The sequence below is a fragment of the Giraffa tippelskirchi genome, chromosome 2 (genome assembly GCF_054371585.1).
Source record: "Giraffa tippelskirchi isolate mGirTip1 chromosome 2, T2T-mGirTip1v1.2.pri, whole genome shotgun sequence".
In the NCBI taxonomy this organism is placed as follows: Eukaryota; Metazoa; Chordata; class Mammalia; order Artiodactyla; family Giraffidae; genus Giraffa; species Giraffa tippelskirchi.
In genome coordinates this window covers 177,608,086-177,631,160 of record NC_137276.1, presented here as the reverse complement: position 1 = coordinate 177,631,160, position 23,075 = coordinate 177,608,086, and the positions used below count along the sequence as shown (strand labels likewise).

General features: G+C 37.7%; 2 protein-coding genes across 12 annotated transcripts in view; both read left to right on the top strand.

Annotated features, from left to right (window-relative positions):
* Positions 1 to 3,173, top strand: part of PHLDB2 (pleckstrin homology like domain family B member 2) — a 162,098-nt gene extending 158,925 nt beyond the window's left edge. For all 9 annotated transcript variants that reach the window (XM_081542523.1, XM_081542512.1, XM_081542532.1 and 6 more), the window contains 2 exons: positions 188 to 273; positions 810 to 3,173. In XM_081542523.1, the coding sequence (XP_081398649.1) occupies positions 188 to 273; positions 810 to 950 (227 nt within the window). In that variant the 3' untranslated portion in view covers positions 951 to 3,173. The remainder of the gene's footprint in view (positions 1 to 187; positions 274 to 809) is intronic.
* Positions 3,174 to 9,543: 6,370 nt separating this feature from the next.
* Positions 9,544 to 22,793, top strand: ABHD10 (abhydrolase domain containing 10, depalmitoylase). 3 transcript variants are annotated; one of them, XM_081542496.1, is made up of 5 exons: positions 9,544 to 9,703; positions 12,190 to 12,373; positions 16,082 to 16,193; positions 16,715 to 16,852; positions 21,972 to 22,793. In XM_081542496.1, the coding sequence occupies exons 1-5, from the start codon at positions 9,562 to 9,564 to the stop codon at positions 22,314 to 22,316; spliced, it is 921 nt and encodes a 306-aa protein (XP_081398622.1). In that variant the 5' UTR covers positions 9,544 to 9,561; the 3' UTR covers positions 22,317 to 22,793. The 3 variants fall into 3 exon arrangements, with proteins under 3 accessions (XP_081398622.1, XP_081398611.1, XP_081398600.1); XM_081542485.1 differs by having other exon boundaries at positions 9,544 to 9,811; XM_081542474.1 differs by having other exon boundaries at positions 9,544 to 9,850.
* The last annotated feature ends 282 nt before the right edge of the window (positions 22,794 to 23,075 follow it).

Genomic DNA, 23,075 nt, shown 5'->3' with positions numbered 1-23,075 from the left:
CTTAGACAATTTAAATGCTAGATAAATTTTTTAAATTAATTTATTTTAATTGGAGACTAATTACAATATTGTCGTGGTTTAAATGTTAGATAAATATTTTAATGTTGATAGTTATAATGAAGTTATGATTTTTTCTGTTCATCAGTGGTGATAAAGTATTTATTTTAACATTCATCTGCCATTGCAGACAAGCATGAAACTAAATTAAAAGGAGTAATATACTTTCAAGCCATTGAAGAAGTATATTATGATCACCTCAAGAATGCTAATAAGGTAAGCATTGAATTTCAGATTCCCACGATTTGAATGCATAAGTTGGGGTGAGACTTTCCTAGAGGTTCAGTGGTTAAGACTCCGTGCTTCCACTGCACTGCAAGCCGGTTTGACTCCTCGTTGGGGAACTAAGAGCCCACGTGGCGCATGGCCAAAAAAAAAGTTGGGTGAAAGGAGTTAGTACCTGCTTATGAGGAAACTTCAAGGAAACATCTTAGTAAGGCAAAGAGTAGTATTTATTGAGCTATTTTTGGAGCACTCACTATCAGCTAGAACTTTACAAAGTATCTGCTAAAAGACTGGTGAGCTCACTGTGAGAGTTCTTGTGCAAAAAGGCCAGAAAGATGATCAATCTTGAGAAAGGTGTTGAGGGCAAGACTGTAGGTTATATTAGAGCAAAAGTTATGGCTACATAGATTTCTATAAATTGGAACTTTTAAAGAAGAAGAAGCCCTCACATATCTCTGTGTTATATTTAATGTTGTATTACAATGTATTTGCTTTACATTCTTTTCCTTTCTTGATTTTCTTTCTAGAGTCCTAATCCTTTACTTACGTTTAGTGTCAAGACACATGACAGAATCTACTACATGGTGGCCCCATCGCCAGAAGCCATGCGGATCTGGATGGATGTTATAGTGACTGGGGCAGAAGGTTACACTCACTTCTTGTTGTAGTGAACTGATACAACTTCAGGGCAGACTGCAATAATCTCTTACAAGAATGAAGCCATATCAACACCGGGTGGACAGACCCAACAGACCCATCCCTTTAACTGTGGATACTCAGAACTGCTTTCATATTAACAGGAAGTCATTTGTAAAAGAGAAAGAAGGGGTTTTAATTCAAAGCTTGATCATAAATAATTCAAAGCTTGATCATAAATAATTCAAAGCTTGATCATAAACAGCAAAAGAATTGCCTGTGAGAAAACACTATTTTGGTAAATAGCATCACTTATAGGAACATTTCTTATAAACTTTTTATCAATTGTTGATTTTGATGAAATAAACTAGTTTACAAAATGTCTGTATGTACTTGGAAAATATGAAATTATTTTAGCACCCAAATCATTAGTGGCATTGATGTTATTGGTAATCAACTGGCTTCTTTTTAAAGGAGTATTTTGTGGAAGGTTTTTTTTATAAATATTAATATAAACAAATAAGGGCTTGGAAAGGGAGTATCTTGGAGGAGTTTGGCCCTAATTTTTAAGTACTACACCAAAACCAAAGACTTGACATGACCTCTGCAGAACAGTAGTAGTTTCAAGTGATGAACTGCATTTAGTGTTACTCTACATTTTAAAATGATACTTTGATGCCAACAAGTGCCCAGGAAGTTGACTTTGAAGAGTCACCACCAGCATAAGCTACTGTACATACATAGCAAACACTTTGTAAAAGAAGAACAAAAAGCTGTGTGTTTTACGAAGAAGCAGTATTAGACATTCTATCACACTTGGCAATTTAAAATAAAGAGAATATTTGGCTTCAGCTGTTTTGCCGATGATTTCTCCATACTCAGTGCTGAAAACAAAGGCAATGGTAACTGATGTCCTTTAGATCGTCCAACTTCTCTTTGTTGTGGAGTACACGTGTTAACTGCAGCCTCACATGATAAACTAAGAAATAGAGCTCTGTTTTCACCAAAGAACAGACCAATTAGAATACTTATTTTCCGAAGTATTGTAGTTCTACTCAGAGGCACATGAAGTTCACCTTAATGTTCTCTGTAATGTACTATTTTATGATATTTTTTCTTTACAGTTAGCTTTTGTTTTTTAGAGTTCAATTAATTTGTATTGAATGAAATGACTTCAGGCAAGTCCTTTTGTAACAGTTTTTCAAATGCCATTTATCCTGGTTTATCATGTTGTGTGTGTTTGTAAGTATGAATGTACTCTTTCTACTCATTGACAAAGGAAGAGAAGTAGAAAATAATAATGTTACTTACTAGTAAAAATGAAATGATTAGATTAAAAGCGTCTATAAAATTTGTCAGGCCTGACTGGGTACAATTTTTTTTTTTTTAATTTGCAGTGATTTGTATACATGTTGCCAATAATAAGATTTTGAGACTGGATTACACATGACGTTACTTGAACGGTGAAGGACAAAATCACAATTGCAGACGACATTTTTATAATCTGTTTATACAGAGATCACCCCTAAACCCTGTAGTGATCTAAGACAGTGAAGTACAAGTGCTGAACTTTTGTTGGTTAATGTAAAGATAAAACTTTTCTGAACTGTACTTTACTTTCTTCATAGGACTATAAAGATACTCTAATCAACTTTCTATCTTGCACAATGTAGTAAATGGTTCAAATATGTGTGTCAAAATATGTTGAGTTTGGATTAAAATGTTGATCAGATTTCACATTCGAAAATAAAGTCATTTTAATTAGGAAGTTACCCATTGGTAACAGGACAAGGGATGGATTAATCAGCAGAAGTCAACTGTAGAATTGACATAAAGGTTGTGTGCTAGTTAACATTATGACTTGTAGTTTATAAACTGAAGTAATCAGATATGTCTCTGGTCACATTCCTGTTGCTAACAAAATGAGATAACCCCTGAGAAATCTGACATCTTAATGTCTAATTGCATTGATACAGTTATTACTGGGGATTGAAGGAGTGCATTTACCTATCTTTCTCTCTGATGGGGAAAAAAGTCACGCAGGTGTGAAGTTAAAGCTCTAAGGCTTTACTTGGTTGGGACCACATTTGTCTCCCTGAACTAAGGCAGCAGATTTCAGAGAAAAACTGCCCTCAACAACATGTCCTTTCACACATGTTAATGAAGGCAACATTGATAGTAGGTCAGTGGAAACAACATTGTCTGCTTCAAGCCCATCACTGTCAATAAAAGCATCTTCACTTGATGCCAGTCACGATTTTTTCTGATGTGTTAAATTGATGAAGGTAGATGGAGAAAATGATTCATGGGTTCGTGGGTTTCTCTGGGGTTTTGTGTGTGTGAGTGTGCAGTGCCTTTTCCAGTATGAGAACTAGTAAAAATTTTTATTTGTTGTGCTTCACATAAAATGCCAGAAGACATGCAAAAATAGAGGGCGAGAATAGGGACAGGAATGATTGAGAACATTTGGATTATCCAAAACCACAGTAAGAAGTGTTTACCGTTAAGATACAATGGATGCTGAAGTGATGTGTGTCACCTTAGTGATTTTAGCCCCTTTGGAGTCTACAACAGGCTTAATGGAGAACCAGAGAAATAACTCAGCAGCTTTTGGAGAAAGTTGCTAAATCAAGCAGCTATCCTTGCTCTGTTTCTGGCATTATACCTCTCAAGGAAGAAATCTATTTTTTCATTTGTCCAACTTTCCTCATGCCTTCTAATAGAATAGTTTCTCAAAACTCCAAAGATAAGCTGAATTCACTGTATGCAGCCTTTGCCTTTAACTCTAGCACCAGTCATTGCTCCAAAATTTATGACCAAGATAGTTAAGTGGCTTTACTCAAAGTTGTAAACCAGCCACTGTAACTTTTGCATAGAAAACAAACAACAACAACAAAAATGAGGTAAGTCTTTACTTGTTGATGCTTGAAGCCTCCAAGAATTGCTTTGAAGGACATCAGAGCTGGAATCCAGAGACCCTTGTACCACAATTTATTCAATCATATTTTTATTGGCCATTCCATTTTTCTTCTGTTTGCCTCTGAAAATGGTGCTCTAGCAGATAACATACATCCTTATAAGCCATTATTGTTTTCTATAGGATGGTCACAAATTGGGGCCATTGGGTCAAACAGCATTGACGATGCAAATTTTAAATTGTCATAGGTGATATTATTTGACAAAAGAGTTTAACAGTTTACTTTCTCACCATCCGTACACGAACGCCAGCTTGCCAATAATTGTTCTCTTTAACTACCCAACATGATGGGTAGGAAAAATGGCATGTTAATTTTTAACATTCAATGCGTGTTATTATTTCACGTTTTTCAGTTGTGAGGTTGATCATCATGTTTACATATGTGAACTGCCTATCACAAATGTTGGCCAATTTTATTGGAATTACATATTTTTTCTACCAATTTCTGGGAGCAGGCTAAACAGAAGTATTAATATTTTGTTATCCATGCAGTAAATCAATTTTGCTATATATTGTTATTCTTTTTTATTCTAGGGGTTTCAAATCTTGCTTTAAAAAGTTCCTTTTATCTATACTATATACTCCTAAAGTGTATTTAATCCTCTCGGTTTTATTCTTTCATTGAGATGGTTTAGCTACTGGAATTTATCTTCACACACAGTATGAAGAAGTGTGTGTTAGTCGCTCAGTCCTGTCCGACACTTTGTGACCTCGTGGACTGTAGCCCACCAGGCTCCTCTGTTCATAGAATTCTCCAGGCAAGAATACTGGAGTGGGTTGCCATTTCCTTCTCCAGGCGATCTTTTCCACCCAGGGATTGAACCTGCGTCTCCCGCATTGGAAGCAGATTCTTTACCATCTGAGTCACCTGGGAAGTATAAGAGAGAGGTCTTAATAATTCAACAGTCTGACATACAAAGAGCTAGAACAAAAACAAATTGAAAAGGGGCAAAGAAGCAGTGAAAGTTCAATTCCACTCCAGGCATTTATACAAGCACGATTAAGGTCAGAATGTGGAAACATTCCCTGTACAAGTCAATGTATTGAAAGGTTGTTGCTGTACCACGAAAGACGCCAGGATTCTTGGCCTCCAGCTGAGAAGAATTCAATTTGGGGCCAGTGATGAGGCTTGATCGCTCAGAGCTTTTGTATAATAAAGTTTTATTAAAGTTTAAAAGAGATAGAGAAAGCTTCTGATAGAAATCAGAAGGGGGCAGAAAGAGTGCCCCCCTGCTAGTCTTTAGTTGGATGTTACATAGCTACTGCAGTCTGCTAATTAGAGAAACAGGAGTCTGAAATGCAGTACTTGGATGCACTCTCAAAAATGACAGAATGATCCCTGTTTCCAAGGCAAACCATTCAATATCACAGTAATCCATGTCTATGCTTCAACCACTAATGCTGAAGAAGCTGAAGTTGAACAGTTCTATGAAGACCTATAAGACCTAGAACTAACACCCAAAAAAGATGTCTTTTTCATTATAGGGGACTGGAATACAAAAGTAAGAAGTCAAGAGTAACAGGCAAATTTGGCCTGGAGTAACAGGCAAATTTGGCCTTGGAGTACAGAATGAAGCAGGGCAAACGCTAAGAGCTTTCCCAAGAGAATGCACTGGTCATAGCAAACATCCTCTTCCAACAACACAAGAGAAGACTCTACACATGGACATCACCAGATGGTCAATACCAAAATCAGACTGATTATATCCTTGCAGCCAAAGATAGAGAAGCTCTATACAGTCAGCAAAAACAACACCAGGAGCTATCTGTGGCTTAGATCATGAACTCCTTATTGTAAAATTCAGACTTAAATTGAATAAAGTAGGGAAAACCACTAGAGCATTCAGGTATGACCTAAATCAAATCCCTTACGATTATACAGTGGAAGTGAGAAATAGATTCAAGGAAATAGATCTGATAGACAGAGTACCTGAAGAAATATGGATATTGTAGATGCCATTGTACATTGTACAATGTTTGTGACATTATACAGGAGGCAGGGATCATGACCATCCCCAAGAAAAAGAAATGCAAAAAGGCAAAATGGTTGTCTGAGCAGGCCTTACAAATAGCTGAGAAAAGAAGAGAAGGTAAAGGCAAAGGAGAAAAGGAAAGATATACCCATCTGAATGCAGATTTCCAAAGAATAGCAAGGAGATATAAGAAAGCTTTCCTCAGGGATCAGTGCAAAGAAATAAGAGGAAAACAATAGAATGGGAAAGACTAGAGATCTCTTTAAGAAAATTAGAGATACCAAGGGAAAATTTCATGCAAAGATGGGCACAATAGAGGACAGAAATGGTATGGACCTAATAGAAGCAGAAGATATTAAGAAGAGGTGGCAAGAATACACAGAAGATCTATACAAAAAAGATCTTCATGACCCAGATAATCACGATGGTGTGATCACTCACCTAGAGCCAGACATCTTGGAATGTGAAGTCAAGTGGGCCTTAAGAGGCATCACTACGAACAAAGCTAGTGGAGGTGATGGAATTCCAGTTGAGATATTTCAAATCATAAAAAATGATGATGTGAAAGTGCTGCACTCAATATGCAAGCGAATCTGGAAAACTCAGCAGCGGCCACAGGACTGGAAAAGGTCAGTTTTCATCCCAATCCCAAAGAAAGGCAATGCCAAAGAATGCACAAACTACTGCACAGTTGCACACATCTCACATGCTAGTAAGTTCAGTTCAGTTGCTCAGTCGTGTCCGACTCTTTGCGACGCCATGAATCGCAGCACGCCAGGCCTCCCTGTCCATCACCAACTCCCGGAGTTTACCCAAACCCATGTCCATCAAGTCGGTGATGCCATCCAACCATCTCATCCTCTGTCGTCCTCTTCTCCTCCTGCCCCCAATCCTTCCCAGCATTAGGGTCTTTTCCAATGAGTCAACTCTTCACATCAGGTGGGCAAAGTATTGGTGTTTCAGCTTCAACATCAGTCCTTCCAATGAACACCCTAGTAAAGTAATGCTCAAAATTCTCCAAGCCAGGCTTCAACAGTACATGAACCATGAACTTCCAGATGCTCAAGCTGGATATAGAAAAGGCAAAGGAACCAGAGATCAAATTGCCAACATTTGTTGGATCATGGAAAAAGCAAGAGAATTCCAGAAAAACATCTACTACTGCTTTATTGACTATGCCAAAGCCTTTGACTGTGTTGATAACAACAAACTGTGGAAAATCCTTTAAGAGATGGGAATACCGGACCACCTGACCTGCCTCTTGAGAAATCTGTATGCAGGTCAGGAAGCAACAGTTAGAACTGGACATGCAACAATAGACTGGTTCCAAATCGGGAAAGGAGTACTTAAAATCTGTCACCCTGCTTATTTAACTTGTATGCAGAGTATGCAGATTACACCATGCAAAATGCCAGGCTGCATGAAGCACAGGCTGGAATCAAGATTTCCGGGAGAAAATAACCTCATCAATAACCTCAGATATGCATATAACACCACCCTTACGGCAGAAAGTGAAGAAGAACTAAAGAGCCTCTTGATGAAAGTGAAAGAGGAGAGTAAAAAAAGTTGGCTTAAAGCTCAACATTCAGAAAACTAAGATTATGGCATCCGGTCCCATCACTTCATGGCAAATAGATGGGGAAACAGTGGAAACAGTGGCTGACTTTATTTTTCTGGGCTCCAAAATCACTGCAGATGATGATTGCAGCCATGAAATTAAAAGACACTTACTCCTTGAAAGGAAAGTTATGACCAACCTAGACAGCATATTAAAAAGCAGAGACATTACTTTGGCAACAAAGGTCCATCTAGTCAAGGCTATGGTTTTTCCAGTGGTCATGTATAGATGTGAGAGTTGGACTATAAAGAAAGCTGAGCACCAAAGAATTGATGCTTTTGAACTGTGGTGTTGGGGAAGACTCTTTAGAGTCCCTTGTACTGCAAGGAGATCCAATCAATCCATCCTAAAGGAGATCAGTTCTGGGTGTTCATTGAAAGGACTGATGTTGAAGCTGAAACTCCAATACTTTGGCCACCTGACGCGAAGAGCTGACTCACTGGAAAAGACCCTGATGCCGGGAAAGATTGAGGGCAGGAGGAGAAGGGGATGACAGAGGAATAGATGGCTGGATGGTATCACTCACTCGATGGATATGAGTTTGAGTAAACTCTGGGAGTTTGTGATGGACAGCAAGGCCTGGCGTGCTGCAGTCCATGGGGTCGCAAAGAGTAGGACACAACTGAGAGACTGAACTGAATTAGAGAAAGGAAATAGCTCCAAATTCAGAGACTGGCCCCAGGTCCTTCAACCACGACATGCATTACGAGATAACATCGGTACAAGGAGAGTTGTCCCAGGTCATAAAATGATTGACATGAATCTTGAAGGCAGGTTTCCAAGCAAATACAGTTTCATTAACATAGCTTAAGAAATGTTTGCATGAGGAAAAACATACTGGTTTGTCAAGTAGGTTCTGAGTTTTAGGTGGAATGGACTTGAAGACAGAGTCCAAATACATAGTTCATTAACATAGCTTAAGACAAACATTTCCATAAGAAAAACACATTGATTAGCTCAAGGTTTGAGAAATGTTAAGTTCAGGTGGAACCAGGTTCATGGCAACACAGAATTTTAAAAGAAACCTCTTTTTAAATTTTTATAGAGAAGGGGAAAAAATGTAACACTAGTAGTTTGTTTCTCCTGCCGCTTAAGAGCGAGATATAAAATGTCTGACACTTGCAGCCTCTTTCCTCCGTTTGGAGACCCCTGGCCTTCAGGCCTGTTAACCTTCTCAGTATCAGGAGTAAGAACGACTTGCAACGCAGCAAGCTTAACACTTATGTTTCAGTTCCCTTGTGTCTCGGGATGACCAGATGTTTTCCTGACTAGGAATGTTGCATGAGGTTCCTCTTCTTGCTTCCAGTCCTGGAGTATCCACTGATCTAGAAAGCAGGCTACCAAGTACGCTCAAAACATCCCAAACTGTCATAGGCCAAATGGGAACCGACTCTTTGGAAAAGAACCTGATGCTGGGAAACACTGAAGGCAGGAGAAGGGGACAGAGGAGGAGATGGTTGGATGGCATCACCGACTCGATAGACATGAGTTTGGGCTAGCTCTGGGAGTTGGTGATGGTCATTGGAGCCTGGGGAGAAGGCAATGGCACCCCACTCCAGTACTCTCGCCTGTAAAATCCCATGGACGGAGAAGCCTGGTAGTCCATGGGGTCGCGAAGAGTCGGACACGACTGAGCGACTTCACTTTCACTTTTCCCTTTCATGCATTGAAGGAAATGGCAACCCAGTCCAGCGTTCTTGCCTGGAGAATCCCAGGGACGGGGGAGCCTGGTGGGCTGCCGTCAATGGGGTCGCAGAGTCGGACACGACTGAAGCGACTTAGCAGCAGCAGCAGCAGCGGAGCCTGGCGTGCTCCATGGGGACCATGGGTCGCAAAGAGTCGGACACGACTGAGCGACTTAACTGAACTGAAACCTCCCCACAGCATAGCCCAGCAGAAAAACGCTGTTAAGAGCGACGACACTCTGCGCCTGTGCGCTCTCTGGAGGCGGAAACTCTGGCCCGGGCTGTTTACCATAATTTGCTACTTCCAGCCAGCGGCGCATGCGCACTTTGGTTTCTGGGTGCAGTGCGCATCTCAGTAGGCGGGCGCAGGGCGCAGGGGCTGCTGGGAAGATGGCGGGGGTGGGTCTGGGTGTTGTGGCCGCTTGGGTACCTTGTCGCAAGTGGGGCTGGGCGGCAGTCACCTTCGGCTTCCACCATGGTCTCAGCACGTTACTTGCACGGAAGACCGAGCGGGCGCCACAATGGCTCCGAGGTCAGTGTCCGAAAGACTGGAGTAAGACTCGTTCTTTCGAACATACCGGATTTCGTCAGTTCCTGTCCCGTGCGTTTTTGGCTCTCCGTTCAGAAATCCTCTTTCCAGGTTCTCAGTACCCCAATTCTTTCAACAATTCTGATGAAGGTAGTGAGAGAGCTCTGCCAGGCCCCGGGGTGTCCTGACAGCTCGGGCAGTGGTTGGCGTTATGCTCTGTAGTTCAAGGATTCTCTCTGCCCACCTACCCTGTATTAAGCGCTAAGACTAGGAAAAATTCAGGTGTCCATTTAATGTGTTTGATTATTAATTGCTTTATCTTTCCTATGCACGTTTTAAGGGGTTTACAGATCGTGACTGTTAGTTGCTTAGACCTGCTCTCTCTTGAGCGATTTTACAGGAAGGTTTTACATGTTCTTTGTAAAAGTGTAAACTTCTGCGTTTTTTGATTGTTTTGGGTCTTCCCGCCCCAACCCGGCCGCCAAGATTCCAGTCCAGTAAAAACCATAGCCATTACTCTACAAAGGAAGTTAGAATTTGGACAAAAATTACAGCCCCTGAATATTTCTTTCTGCTTGATTCTTCTCCGACTCATCCCACCTCCACTCCCCCATATACATAGCCTGTCTTTCTGAATTATGTCTTTTTATTTTGGGGTTCATACCCTTGCCCCGCAGCTGTCAGATGCATGGTGCTTGAAATGGGGACTGTGTTTGTAAATACCCTTTGTTTTGAATTAAAATTTTTAAATATATAGTCAATTTAATTGTACACAACCAAAAAGGCTGTCCCTCTAGCAAAGTATAGTATGTCATTTCATTAGCTAGAGTATGATTCTCTTTCACTGTTTAGTAGTTTCACTGAAGATATATGCCTCAGATTTTGAGCTAATTCTTATAGTACAAAGATCATTTATGGATATTATGTTAAGAAGATGACCATTTATAACTCATCAAGATTAAATAAATTGTGATGGTCTCATGGAAAATTTCCTGTTGGAAAGTAATATGGAAAAGAGGATAGGAAGGAGTTTTTGAGTGCTAAAGAAATGGGAAAAGAACATTTTTGCTGCTACAATCTGTCAGTCTACATAACTGGCTCCTACTTATCTTGTTTTTCACTAAAAGTTTTAAATTTGGCATATTTCACTATGCGTTGAAACTCTGAAGCAAGCCTACGTGTAAAAGGGATAGCTTTAAGGCCTTCAGTTCAGTGTTTAAAAAATCAACTTCTCAAATCCAAAATGAGGAAAACTTTATTAGCTCACATGGAAGAAACTGTGAAGTTTTAGTTAGCCACAATAGAGAAAGGTTTCAAGGAATAAAAAAGATTTCATTAGTCCAGAAAAAGACTGTTAAGGGAATACACAAATCTGATTTCTCTGGAGGGAGAAAATGGGATTGTAAATGACTTTTTGTTTTTAAACATCGTTCTACATTTTTTAAGAGGAAGTATTGACTTTATGGCTTCCCAGGTGGTGGTCACAGTGTAAAGAATCTGCCTGCCAATGCAGGAGACGCAAGAGATGGGTTCAGTCCCTGGGTAAGGAAGATCCCCTGGAGAAGGAAATGGCAACCCACTCCAGTATTCTTGCCTGGAAAATTCCATGGCCAGAGGAACCTGGTGGGCTATACAATCCATGGGGTCCCAGGGAGTCGGAGGTCACTGAACACAGGCACACACTGACCTTACTGTAGGATGGGGAAAGAACTTTAAAGATAGTGGAGTGGAATATCATTATAAGGTTGCCCAGTGTGCCTTTTTACTTGCATTCAGATTTGCGTGTACCTTTCAAGAAAGCCAGACCAACAAATAAAACGCAGTGATTGGGAGCCCTATGAGAAATCTTTTTCCAAAAATGGTGTTACACATTTATTCAAGGTTACTTGTAAAGAAACTGTTCACAAACCCTCCTCAGCAGATAGAGAATCATGATTGGCTATTACCATGGCCCAGGTCTTTATGGGTGGAGAAAGAATAAGTCATAAAAGGGGCCGACACCTCTATCTTTGATTCAGTTTCCCAACATCAGACCAAACTTGTTTCTTTCCCTTCCCACCAAAAAGGAGAGGATGTGAAACCCCTCAGACATTAAAAAAAATGTCAAAGAAGACTGAAATCTCCCAAGAAAAGGCTTAAAACTAGTGTAGGTAAATCTGAATATTGATTGATACTGTTTGGGACAGATGATATAACAGCAACAGGAAAACATTTTTAACAAGTCACTCTGTCTTTAGTGGCCTTGAAATTTCCTTGTTGTGTATTTTGGAAGAATCATGTTTGAACCTTGCTCAGAGAAGATCAATTGTGACATGATTTTTAAAGATAGGCACAGACTTGTGACTTTAATACTTCATGTCTATTTTTTTCTATGAAATGGAAATAGTATTTGATATCAATTTGATGAGTTAAGAAAATTAAAATTGAAAATATGTATGGTTTTCCAAAAACTGTATTTGCAAACTTTATGTTTTGTGTGCTTTGTTTAGCTTGCAGACACAAGACATCAGTCTCTTTCCTTAGTCGACCAGACCTCCCAAACCTGGCTTATAAAAGGCTAAAAGGCAAAAGTCCAGGAATTATCTTCCTCCCTGGCTATATTTCTAATATGAATGGTACAAAAGCATTGGCGATTGAGGAGTTTTGCAAATCTCTAGGTCACGCCTATATAAGGTAGGAATAACACATTTCAAAGAAAATATTGCTACCATTTACCTTGGCAGTCAAGAATTACTTCTGCTCTAACCAACTGAAACAAATGCCAGCATTTTTATAGATTGATTTATTTTAATGGTCTGTAAACTTTCATCTTGTGATTTAGGGTTCATGTAAAATGCAATTGTTAATAGTTTTTTTTTTTTTTAACTGGAAGATAATTGCTTTACAATATTGTGTTGGTTTCTGCCATATATCAGCATGAATCAACCATAGGTATAAGTATGTCCCCTCCCTTGTGAACCTCCCTCCCATATGGTCTTTGTGCCACACTGATGATGCTGGCAGACAAGGAAACTAGTGGTAACTTAAGCTCTTTAGAAACAATTTTCTAACATGACAGCAAACCAGTATACTAGGTGGCTTTTTTGTAATCTCTTATAGTGTGGTTTTCCTTTGCGGACTTAAGGACCACTGTTATTTAACCACTGTTTATTTCATTACTTTCAAAATATGTAGTTTAAAATAGCATCTGTGTTTAATACTGTAAAATTAATATTGTGTAATTCACATTTTCACTGAATTTCCTCTTTCCTCTCATTTCTGTAGTCTGAATATGTATAATAAGCATAAATAAAGATATGTGTTGTTTACTACTTGATTTTACAATTCTTAATATTTCATACTGATAACTATTTTACTAAAATAATGTTTCACTGTTATTAGGGTTGTTCACTTAGAACAGTCATTTATTTAGTGCCTAATTTGCCAGAAGAGATAGTATGGGTTAGTAAAAAGAGCACTGGCCTGAAATTCAAGAAACATGAACTCTAGAATTAATACTAACATTAGCTATGACAAGATGAGTCTGTTAATAAATGCTGGACCTGTTTTCTTCATCATAAAAAGGAGGAGATTGGATGAAATATAATTTCTGAATTCATTTCTAGCACTAGCAACCTAAATATCTATTTATGTAGTTTTTAGAAGAGTTTCAGTATCATTCACTCAATAGGTCTAGAAAATACAGCTTTCAGAAATAAGTAGTTAGAAATAAAAATAAAAAACTGTTAGACTTAAAAATGACTTTTATCTACTCAGTATATTAGCAGAAATTATCAGTTATATGAATTTAGTCTTACTCCTTTTATCAAATTAACTGAATTATTTCATTTTCATGCTCAGAACTCTTAAAAATGTTCCCAATTAACTGTTATCCTTAAAACTGGAGTATTTTTTACAAGTAGACCTTCTAACCCTACAATGGTGCTGTAAAATATACAAAGAATTTTAAAACATGGTCATTGCCTGTAAGGATCTTTTAATCAGGGTGGAGGAATGCAAGATAAAATACATATGGGAAATTAGGCAGAAATATTCATCAAAATGTGATTATGTCAAAGAGCATGATCCTTAACTGTATATATTGAGAGAAAAATAGGGATTGAAGTGGATAGAAAAACTATAAAGGAACACCAAAAAATAGTTAGGATTTAGGTAAGAAGGAAGAGCAATCCAAGAAGGAGGACAATCTTGAGCAAGACATGATGACATCAGAAAAATTGCCATCATTCTCCTTTGTCCCCAAAAGAATTTAACTCAAGAAATCCTCATTTTTATCAGTTCTGGATTTAAATTGAGACTGTAAGAGCTATAGCCAGTTCCTGTCTGCCTTTAAGATGTATGAGGGAGTTTTCTGCATTTTAGATGCGTATGAAATAAATTTTCTTTTTAAGGTATATTTAGTAATCATGAAATTATAGTGTATACAGACAATTTATGAATTTAGTCTTATTCCTTTTATCCAAAGGAATATGTGGTACTGTATTAAAATGTAACCTAAGTGTGTATTTAAAACCTTATACAGTATAGCCATTCATTACAATTTTTAATTTGATCAGGCTCCTTTTTATATGCTTTTATCAAACTTCATTGCAATCTAATCACTATTAGCAATTGATTGCACTTTAACTTGTTTTAAGGGATTCCCAGGTGGCGCTAGTGATAAAGAACCTGCCTGCCAATGTAGGAGACATAAAGATTGAAGAGATTTTGTCTTCTATTTATACTCCCAGTTTCTCAGTTTACTTTGTGATTTTGTCTGTAACACTTAGATCTTGAATGAAGAAATGGTTAGTTTTGTATATTATACAAGAACAGTACCTATGGTTCGGTGGAAATGGTTTCTTAATATCCTGCCACCATCCAGGATATTAAGATTGAGTCAGAGCTCAGGAATATGACACATGGCTTTGGGACTGGTCTTCTCTCATGATGATTTCTAATAAAATTTGAAATTTTAGATTTGGTAAATATAAAATATATTTAGACTTGAGAATATTGAGGCTGCTAGGACAGAATTGCCTTACTGTGATTAAAAGTTTTAAATTGCCAAATCTTTGTCACTTGGTTAGGGTACAAGAATAAACTGTATTTTTTACTTGTTACCCATCAGTGTCACTGAATGCTGTATTTACCTTTTTGAAGGCCCTGTACGTGTGTTTTGGAGAAGGGCATGGCAACCCACTCCAATATTCTTGCCTGGAGAATCCCCATGGACAGAAAAGCCTGGAGGGCTGCAGTCCACAGGGTCACAAAGAGTCGGACACAACAGCGTCAGCGTACGTGTGTTTTGCATCTTCACCATATACTTGGAAGGCAACTGTAAACAATATAGCAAGTAGAGACGTCTTTACCCACAGAGGAAGGTAAAGGAGAATTGGGTTTTTCTCCCCTGTTCTCCCTGGTCTGTCTTCTACATCCCTTGGATTGAGGAGAAATAATAACTGTGACTTAGACTTCAGCTTCTGCCTTGTTATCCTATTTCCCAAGAATCCAAAACGACGTCACTTCATACTTAAAATTTTAATTTCTTTCTCCACTTTTAAATCCCTTATCTCTAAGAAAATAGTCACACCATTCTACTGTTCCTACATACCATTCTAGTGTGGGAGACAGGCCACAAACCAGTAATCCAATACACACATATTGTCAGGTAGCAGTATTTGCTGTAAAGAGAATAAAACAGAGTAAAGGACTGGAGAATGATGAAAGAGGCACAGCTTTAGGTTCAATGGTCAGAGAAGGCTTCTGGAGATGTAACACTGGAGCCCGGCTGAAGTCAGGGAGCAGTCTGAGTGAATGTCTCAGGTAGAGTCGTCCACAGGGAAGGAGAAGCTGATGTAAAACCCCTGAGTCAGGAATGTGGATGGTGTATTCCATTAACCTGAAAAAGAAAAATGAGGATACAGTTGGGAGGGAGAGAGAAATGGAAGAAATGAGATCAGAGAGGTAGTTAGAGGCTAGAAGAAGGTAAGGACTTTGGATTTTACTTAAAGATTATACAGAACCTTTGAAGGGTATGTGCAGGACATGATCTTTTTTTTGTTGTGTGTGTTTTGTTTTTTTTTTAAGGATCACTGACTACTGTGTGGGGATTAGACTGTGAGGGTGAAAAATGAAAATGGAGATTTACTAGGAGACTCTTGCATTAGTTCAGTCGAGAGAGAATAGTGACTTGGATCAGGCTGGCACAGTGGAGGAGGTGAGAAAGTGAGTGACTGGGAGGTATTTGAAGGTTAAGCCAATAAGATTTGCTAAAATACATACTGACTTCACTTTTATTTTAATAGAGTTGAGGCATTGTAATTAATGTACTATCTTCCTTAGAAATTAGGGAAGCAAATACTAGATATCTAGAAACAAATATGTTTTCTCTTTCTCCAGGTTTGATTACTCAGGAGTTGGAAATTCAGATGGTAACTTAGAAGAATGCACAGTGGGGAAGTGGAGAAAAGATGTTCTTTCTATAATTGATGACTTGGCTGAAGGACCACAGGTGACTGTTTTTGTTAAATATGGTGATAATCGTTGTGGACTATAACCTCATGATATTTGAGCTGTTTCACTAGATGCAAATATTTAATATTTTAAATGTCTAACAGTCAATTTTTATATTTTAATGTCAAATCAATCAGTTCTATCATTTTCACTTTCTCCTAAAATGTAAGTAGCATTTTACTTTTCATTTTACAAATTTTATTTGTCTAATTTACTCTCTATTGTAGATCTGATACTTTAACAAAAAGTAATCATAATCTTAATTTTACTTTGTGCTAAATATTAAAAGTCTTGGAGCCAGTGGATATAAAGGAAGAAAATATATACATTCTATGAAATTAGTCCCTCCCTTACCAAAAAGAAAAAGAAATTCCTCTTCAAACTCCACTGCTAACACTAGCAAGGGGGTACTCTTTCTGCCCCCTTCTGATGCCTATGTCAGAAGCTTTCTCTATCTCTTTTATACTTTAATAAACTCTATTGCACAAGAAAAAAAAAACAATGTGCTTTTGTTTTTAGATACTGGTTGGATCTAGCCTCGGTGGGTGGCTTATGTTTCATGCTGCAATCGCACGGCCACAGAAGGTTGTTGCTCTCATTGGCGTAGCGACAGCTGTAGATGGCCTGGTGACACAGTTTAACCAGCTTCCTGTTGAGGTAAGTCCGAGGCAACCTCAGTGTATCCCTCCTGTTCTCCTGCTCCGTCTTTCTCTGAATTTTGTGCCTGTGTCATCTATCCTTTGACTTGTTACGCTGGCCCATCTTTTGTCTTGACTGACTTTTTGTATACCATTTCTTTGCTTTTTTTAACTATTTGAGTGAGTGAGAGTCACTCAGTCGTGTCCAACTCTTTGCGACCCATGGACTATACAGTCGATGGAATTCTCCAGGCCCAAATACTGGAGTGGGTAGCTGGTTCCTTCTCCAGGAGATCTTCCAACCCAGGGATCGAACCCAGATCTCCCACATTGCAGGCAGATTCTTTACCAATTGAACCACCAGGGAAGCCCCTTTTAACTATTTGGTCTCCTGTTTAAGATTTTCTGTTTTTTCACAGTCCCTTCACATCGTTGTGTCACATGAATGAAATCACACTTTAAACTTCTTGTTTTATCAACATGTTATTAACCACATTGATTTATTTGGATCATACATTGTGATCTCTCTGTGTACCTCTTAGTCTTATTTTGTGGCCTATGGGTAATATTATTACTACCTATTCTACAACCCTGTTAAATCAGCTAATCAGTTATGAAAGTTCTTTTTTTTAAGCCTTAAAGCCTCAGATTCTCTCTTAGCAGAGCTCTCCGAGCACACACTGTCAGTCACACACACAGGAGATAAGATTTGCCATTCCTGGCCTAGACACTAATTTGGCATTCTTTTTCTACTTCTAATTTTCACCTTTAAAAAAAAAAGGTGCTTTTCATCAGTAGCATGTTCTTCTGCAAATCATGGTAGAAATAAGGTTTCTGAAATAATTGGAAAGATAATTGGTTTATTATACTTTGTGCTTGAATGTATGTTTAAGCACTTCAGTTGTCTGCGAGAATAAAAAAAGTGGTGGGTAATAGCTGTTTATTTTTATGTGTGTAATTTTTTTGTTTGGAAATCAGTTGAGTTCTCCTTGGGCATATTTTTCCTTGGCATCTAAATTTCACCTATGGGAATAATCCTAGCAGAAAGAAACAGTCTGGAGCCATGGTTCAAAAAGTGTAGTCCCCAGGCCAGCAGTAACAGCATCACCTGAGAACTTGTATTAATAGAAATGTGTATTCTTGAGCTTCACCAGACCCACTGAATCAGAAACTGGGAGTGTGGCCCAGTCGTCCGTTTTAACAAGGCCCCAGGTGAAGTTTGAGAACCACTGCTGTAGAGAGCAGGGGATAAGGAGGAGAAAGAGAAGAAACAGAAGGAAAAAGCATATGCAGTGTTGAAGAGTAGCATATCATTGACTTTTGCCTCTAGTTCTGCATTGAATACTATCTGTTCTAAGTTTATTCTTAGTTCACATTGTTAGAAATGACATTGTCTGCAAAGTCAGTTTCTTCATATGATTTCCAGTCAGGGCTAAAATTACGAAGCTGATCTTTGCACTTACCTATTTCTGAGATTTTTTTTTTTTTTACTTTCTTGTTTCTCATACATAGATGCTTAATGTCATGCTGCTAAATTTTCCTGCCATTGTATCCTCTGCATCTAAACCTTGAACCCCTTACTCTGCTTCTCATGGTGGGAAATTATTTCAAGAAGATGGCCTGTTGGAAAGGCGTTGATTACACAGTTTGGGGGGCTATTGGGAAATGACAAGATCTATGTACATTTCTCTGTATGTGTGTACATCCATCACTCAGAGAGGGGATATGGGGATATGGTAGATAGCCCATAATTGACTGAGAAGATCTATGTTCTGCAAATCAGGGTATTTCTTTGCTAATCCTAAATCATACCAGTGAAGAATTCTTAAACATGTTGAGCCCTTTAAACTTAAAAACATGTGTAAAGAAAGGGACTGGACACTAGATCTCTATCTCTTCTCCACAGAAACAGCCAGTGCTCACAGTGTCAAGGGAATAGACCTAGAGGTTTTTACTGTCTTCTTTAGCCCTGGAAATGTTAAGACCCAGCGTTATTCATTGTTTGTGTGGGAATTTGATTTGCCTCTAACTCGAATCATTGTCTCCTTCTGTGGACACTTCAGTTCAGTTCAGTCACTCAGTCATGTCCGACTCTTTGCAACCCCATGAACTGCAGCACACCAGGCTTCCCTGTCCATCACAAACTCCTGGAGCCTTCTCAAACTCAGTGTCCATTGTGTCAGTGATGCCATCCAACCATCTCATCCTCTGTCGTGCTCTTCTCTTCCCACCTTCAATCTTCAAAGCATCAGGGTCTTTTCAAATGAGTCAGTTCTTTGCATCAGGTGGCCAAACTATTGGAGTTTCAGCTTCAGCATCAGTCCTTCCAAGGAATATTCAGGACTGATTTCCTTTAAGATGGACTGGTTGGATCTCCTTGCAGTCCAGGGGAATCTTCAAGAGTCTTCTCCAACACCACAGTTTAAAAGTATCAATTCATTGGCGCTCAGCTTTCTTTCAACTCACACATCCATACATGACTACTGGAAAAACCATAGCTTTGACTAGACGGACCTTTTTTGGTAAAGTAATGTCTCTGCTTTTTAATATGCTGTCTAGGTTGGTCATAGTTTTTCTTCCAAGGAGCAAGCGTCTTTTAATTTCATGGCTGCAGTCACCATCTGCAGAGATTTTGGAGCCCAAAAAAATAGTCTCTTACTGTTTCCATTGTTTCCCATCTCTTTGCCATGAAGTGATGGGACCAGATGCTATGATCTTAGTTTTCTGAATGATGAGTTTTAAGCTAACTTTTTCACTCTCCTCTTTCACTTTCATCAAGAGGCTCTTTAGTTCTTCTTTACTTTCTGCCATAAAGATGATGTCATCTGCATATCTGAGGTTATTGATATTTCTCCCGGCAATCTTGATTCCAGCTTGTGCTTCATCCAGCCCGGCATTTTGCATGATGTACTCTGCATATGTTAAATAAGCAAGGTGACAATATACAGCCTTTACGGACTCCTTTCCCAATTTGGAACCATTCTGTTGTTCCATGTCCAGTTTAACTGTTTATTCTCGACCTGCATACAGATTTCTCTGTGGACACTAGAGGGCATCAGACAGGATGCACAGCTGTTGGAATCCAAACTTCACAGACACATTGCCTTGCTAGTTTCTTTTGGTGTAAGAATTATGAATATTGTACATTTTCTTTGATTAAAGCTGTTTTTACTATTCCTTTAGTTTTTGTTTTTGAGGCTTTGGGACATACAAGAATTTGTAAAGTCTGTTCTTCAAATGAACAGTATTCATTCACCTCAATAGCAGATAACAGAGCTAGCTGGGAAGCAGCAGTGCTTAAAATGCAACTATTATTATGTCTTGGTAATTAGCATAGTTGCCCCTTCATCTAATAATCAATGGAACTAAGTTCTAACTACTGAAATTACAAATTCAGGAACAGTCATAAGTAGTTGGAGGATAACTGAATATCATTTTTTTTGCTTTAAATATTTGGTTCACATGTTGCTTTAATGTGGAACACCCCATGATATTAATATACGTTATAATATAGTTTTTTACTCTATTTTAAATAATTTGGCTGTAGATATTTAGAAGTCTAGCTTTCAGGTATACAGCTTTTTCACTGAAATATTTTTGGAATTTTATAAAATACATTAAAATACCTAAATACATATAGATAACATCATATATATTTTACTGTTTAAATTCTTTTTTGCCTCTGAATTTGTAATAAGTGAACAGTTTTAAATGTGGAAATAACAATATTTTTATTGAAAATTTAAATACAAATTTTTTAAAATACGTTGTATGTAGCTTTTCTTTCCTTGTATTTTTCTTTATTTTTGATAAGCCATCCACTTTTTTTTTTCTAGACAGAAATTCCCTTCATATTATGTGGTTGCAAGAGGCTTAAAGCTATTTACATCTTGATTTACTAATTCAAGCTGTGATAATCTTTCCAAAGAATTTATTATATACATATAACCCTTTATGTTCAAAGATGTTCCTAGAAGTACTCAGCTGTATGGAAATGGTTGAGTTAATTATCTTGTATGCATTGTGGTAGACAGTTATCCAGTCTTTAAGAACTTTTAATCTAATCTTTTAAAACCCAGAAATATATATATATATTAAATAAATAAGCACTGAAAACTATATATGAATTGTAATAGCTAAGTGTTTTACATATTGTATATCTAAAACCAAGCACATATAGAAATACTAGAAGGAAATAAGCCAGAATATTAATGGTTGGTTGTTATATCCATGAGATAGGATTATTGGTGATTTATTTCTTCTTATGCTTTTTATCTTTTCCCTGTCTTCAATAATGAGTATATGTTACTTAAAGTAGAAAAAATGTTTAAGATAAATTATGATCTCAAAAATAGAGATTCTTCAAGAATCACAGAATACCCAGCATTTTATTTTAAAGGTAGAAATGATACCATTGCTCAGTTTTCAGGAGATATTTGGAAGAATTCTTTGTCATCCAGAACAATAGACAGTTTTCTTCTCATTCCATAGGACTCTGAAAGGCAAAAACTACTTTTTTTTTTACATTCAGCCTAAAATTGGGCGTGTATTGTTGCCCCAGAATAACCACTGTCTTATTTTTCATTTTTAGCAGTATGCTCCATTCTTCTCCCTTTCCCCCTACCTCACCCCCATTTTAGTAACTTCCACTAATCACACTTTTAGTTTCATGATTTTTAAATCTAAACAGTTTTTATTCCTAAGATTTGATTTGATGTAATATCAATGCTACCTCTACTGATTCCAAGAAATTATTGTATTTTTCTCCTTATTTTCCCTTTGAACTGGGATGAAACAATGCCTGATTTAAGATTTTATATGATACAGTTAGTTAAATCTAAGTTTGAATCCTAGCCACAGCAGTTACTGCCTTTCAACTTTAAAGCTGTGTAATAGTCTAATATCCTCTTTTGTAAAATTGAAATAATAACAAAATTATTATCAGGATCCTGTGAGATACTAAGTGGAAAATACTTGTTACAGATATTTGCACATGGTATTTAATTATTGATAATTATCATTGTTATGTTTTTGTTATCTCTTTTCCTCTTCTTCAAAGACCGCTTTCCTTAGATTGTTTAAGACTATTGCATGTATTAATGTTGCATAAATACTTTTATTTTCATTTGTTCCAACAGACAAAAAAGGAAATAGAAATGAAAGGTGTGTGGCTCATGCCATCAAAATACAGTGAAGAAGGAGTTTATCGCATTCAGTACAGTGTCATTAAAGAAGCTGAGCACCACTGCTTGTTACATAGTCCTATTCCTGTGAAGTGTCCCGTAAGATTGCTCCACGGCATGAAGGATGATATTGTACCGTGGCATACATCCGTGCAGGTTGCTGACCGAGTAGTTAGCACAGACGTAGATGTCATCCTCCGAAAGAATAGTGATCACCGAATGAAGGAAAAAGCAGACATTCAACTTCTGGTTTACACTATTGATGACTTAATTGATAAGCTTTCAACCATAGTTCACTAGAATCACAATTTTAGTTGGTATGCAAAGTAATGGATCTAGAAGATGGAAGAGAGTAACAGATGAAAGACCTTGATACTTAGAAGGTTTTTCCTCTTCTCTCTACTTTGTAAATATCATATCAGTATTTATCTAATGATGTATTTTCACAACTGATACAAATTGTGAAGAAAGTGCCAGCTGCTGTTTGAAAAATGTTCTCCCTCCTCAATCCCTGATTTTTTTTTTCATTAAAATATTTCCTATTTTTTTATTCAAGAAATGTTTACCTTCTGAATGCTTATGTTAACTATGCCAGCTCTTACTTAGATTTGCTAATAAAGCTTAATTTGTTTTTTATTTGGTATCATTGTATATGAAGATTTGTAAAATTATCTCTAATTTTAAAATGCAGTTCACAAAGTATAGGAACACATTTATTGAAATCTGAAATGACTAGAGAAATGTATGAAGCATAATAAAGTTCATAAAAGGCTATTACTTTTTGTCTTCTGCATGTTATATTTGAACTTAAAATCAAAGTTACTCTTTTTTAAGGGCTCAAAACTTTATAGATATATAAAGGATATATATCATTTTAAACTTTGGGCTAATATGTCATACAGTTAAGTGGGGGGATTTCATCTTTAAGCAATGATGTTGTTGTACAGTTGCTAAGTTGTGTCCGACTCTTTGCAACCCCACTGACTGTAGCACACCAGGCTTCCCTTTCCTTCACTATTTCCCAGAGTTTGCTCAAATTCATGCCCATTGAGTTGGTGA

Coding starts and splice junctions, on each gene's coding strand:
- ABHD10 (XM_081542474.1), top strand. CDS start 9,562: ATGGCGGGGGTGGGTCTGGGTGTTGTGGCCGCTTGGGTACCTTGTCGC. Junction 9,851..12,189: donor TTTCAACAATTCTGATGAAG/GTAGTGAGAGAG, acceptor TGCTTTGTTTAG/CTTGCAGACACAAGACATCA. Junction 12,374..16,081: donor CTAGGTCACGCCTATATAAG/GTAGGAATAACA, acceptor CTCTTTCTCCAG/GTTTGATTACTCAGGAGTTG.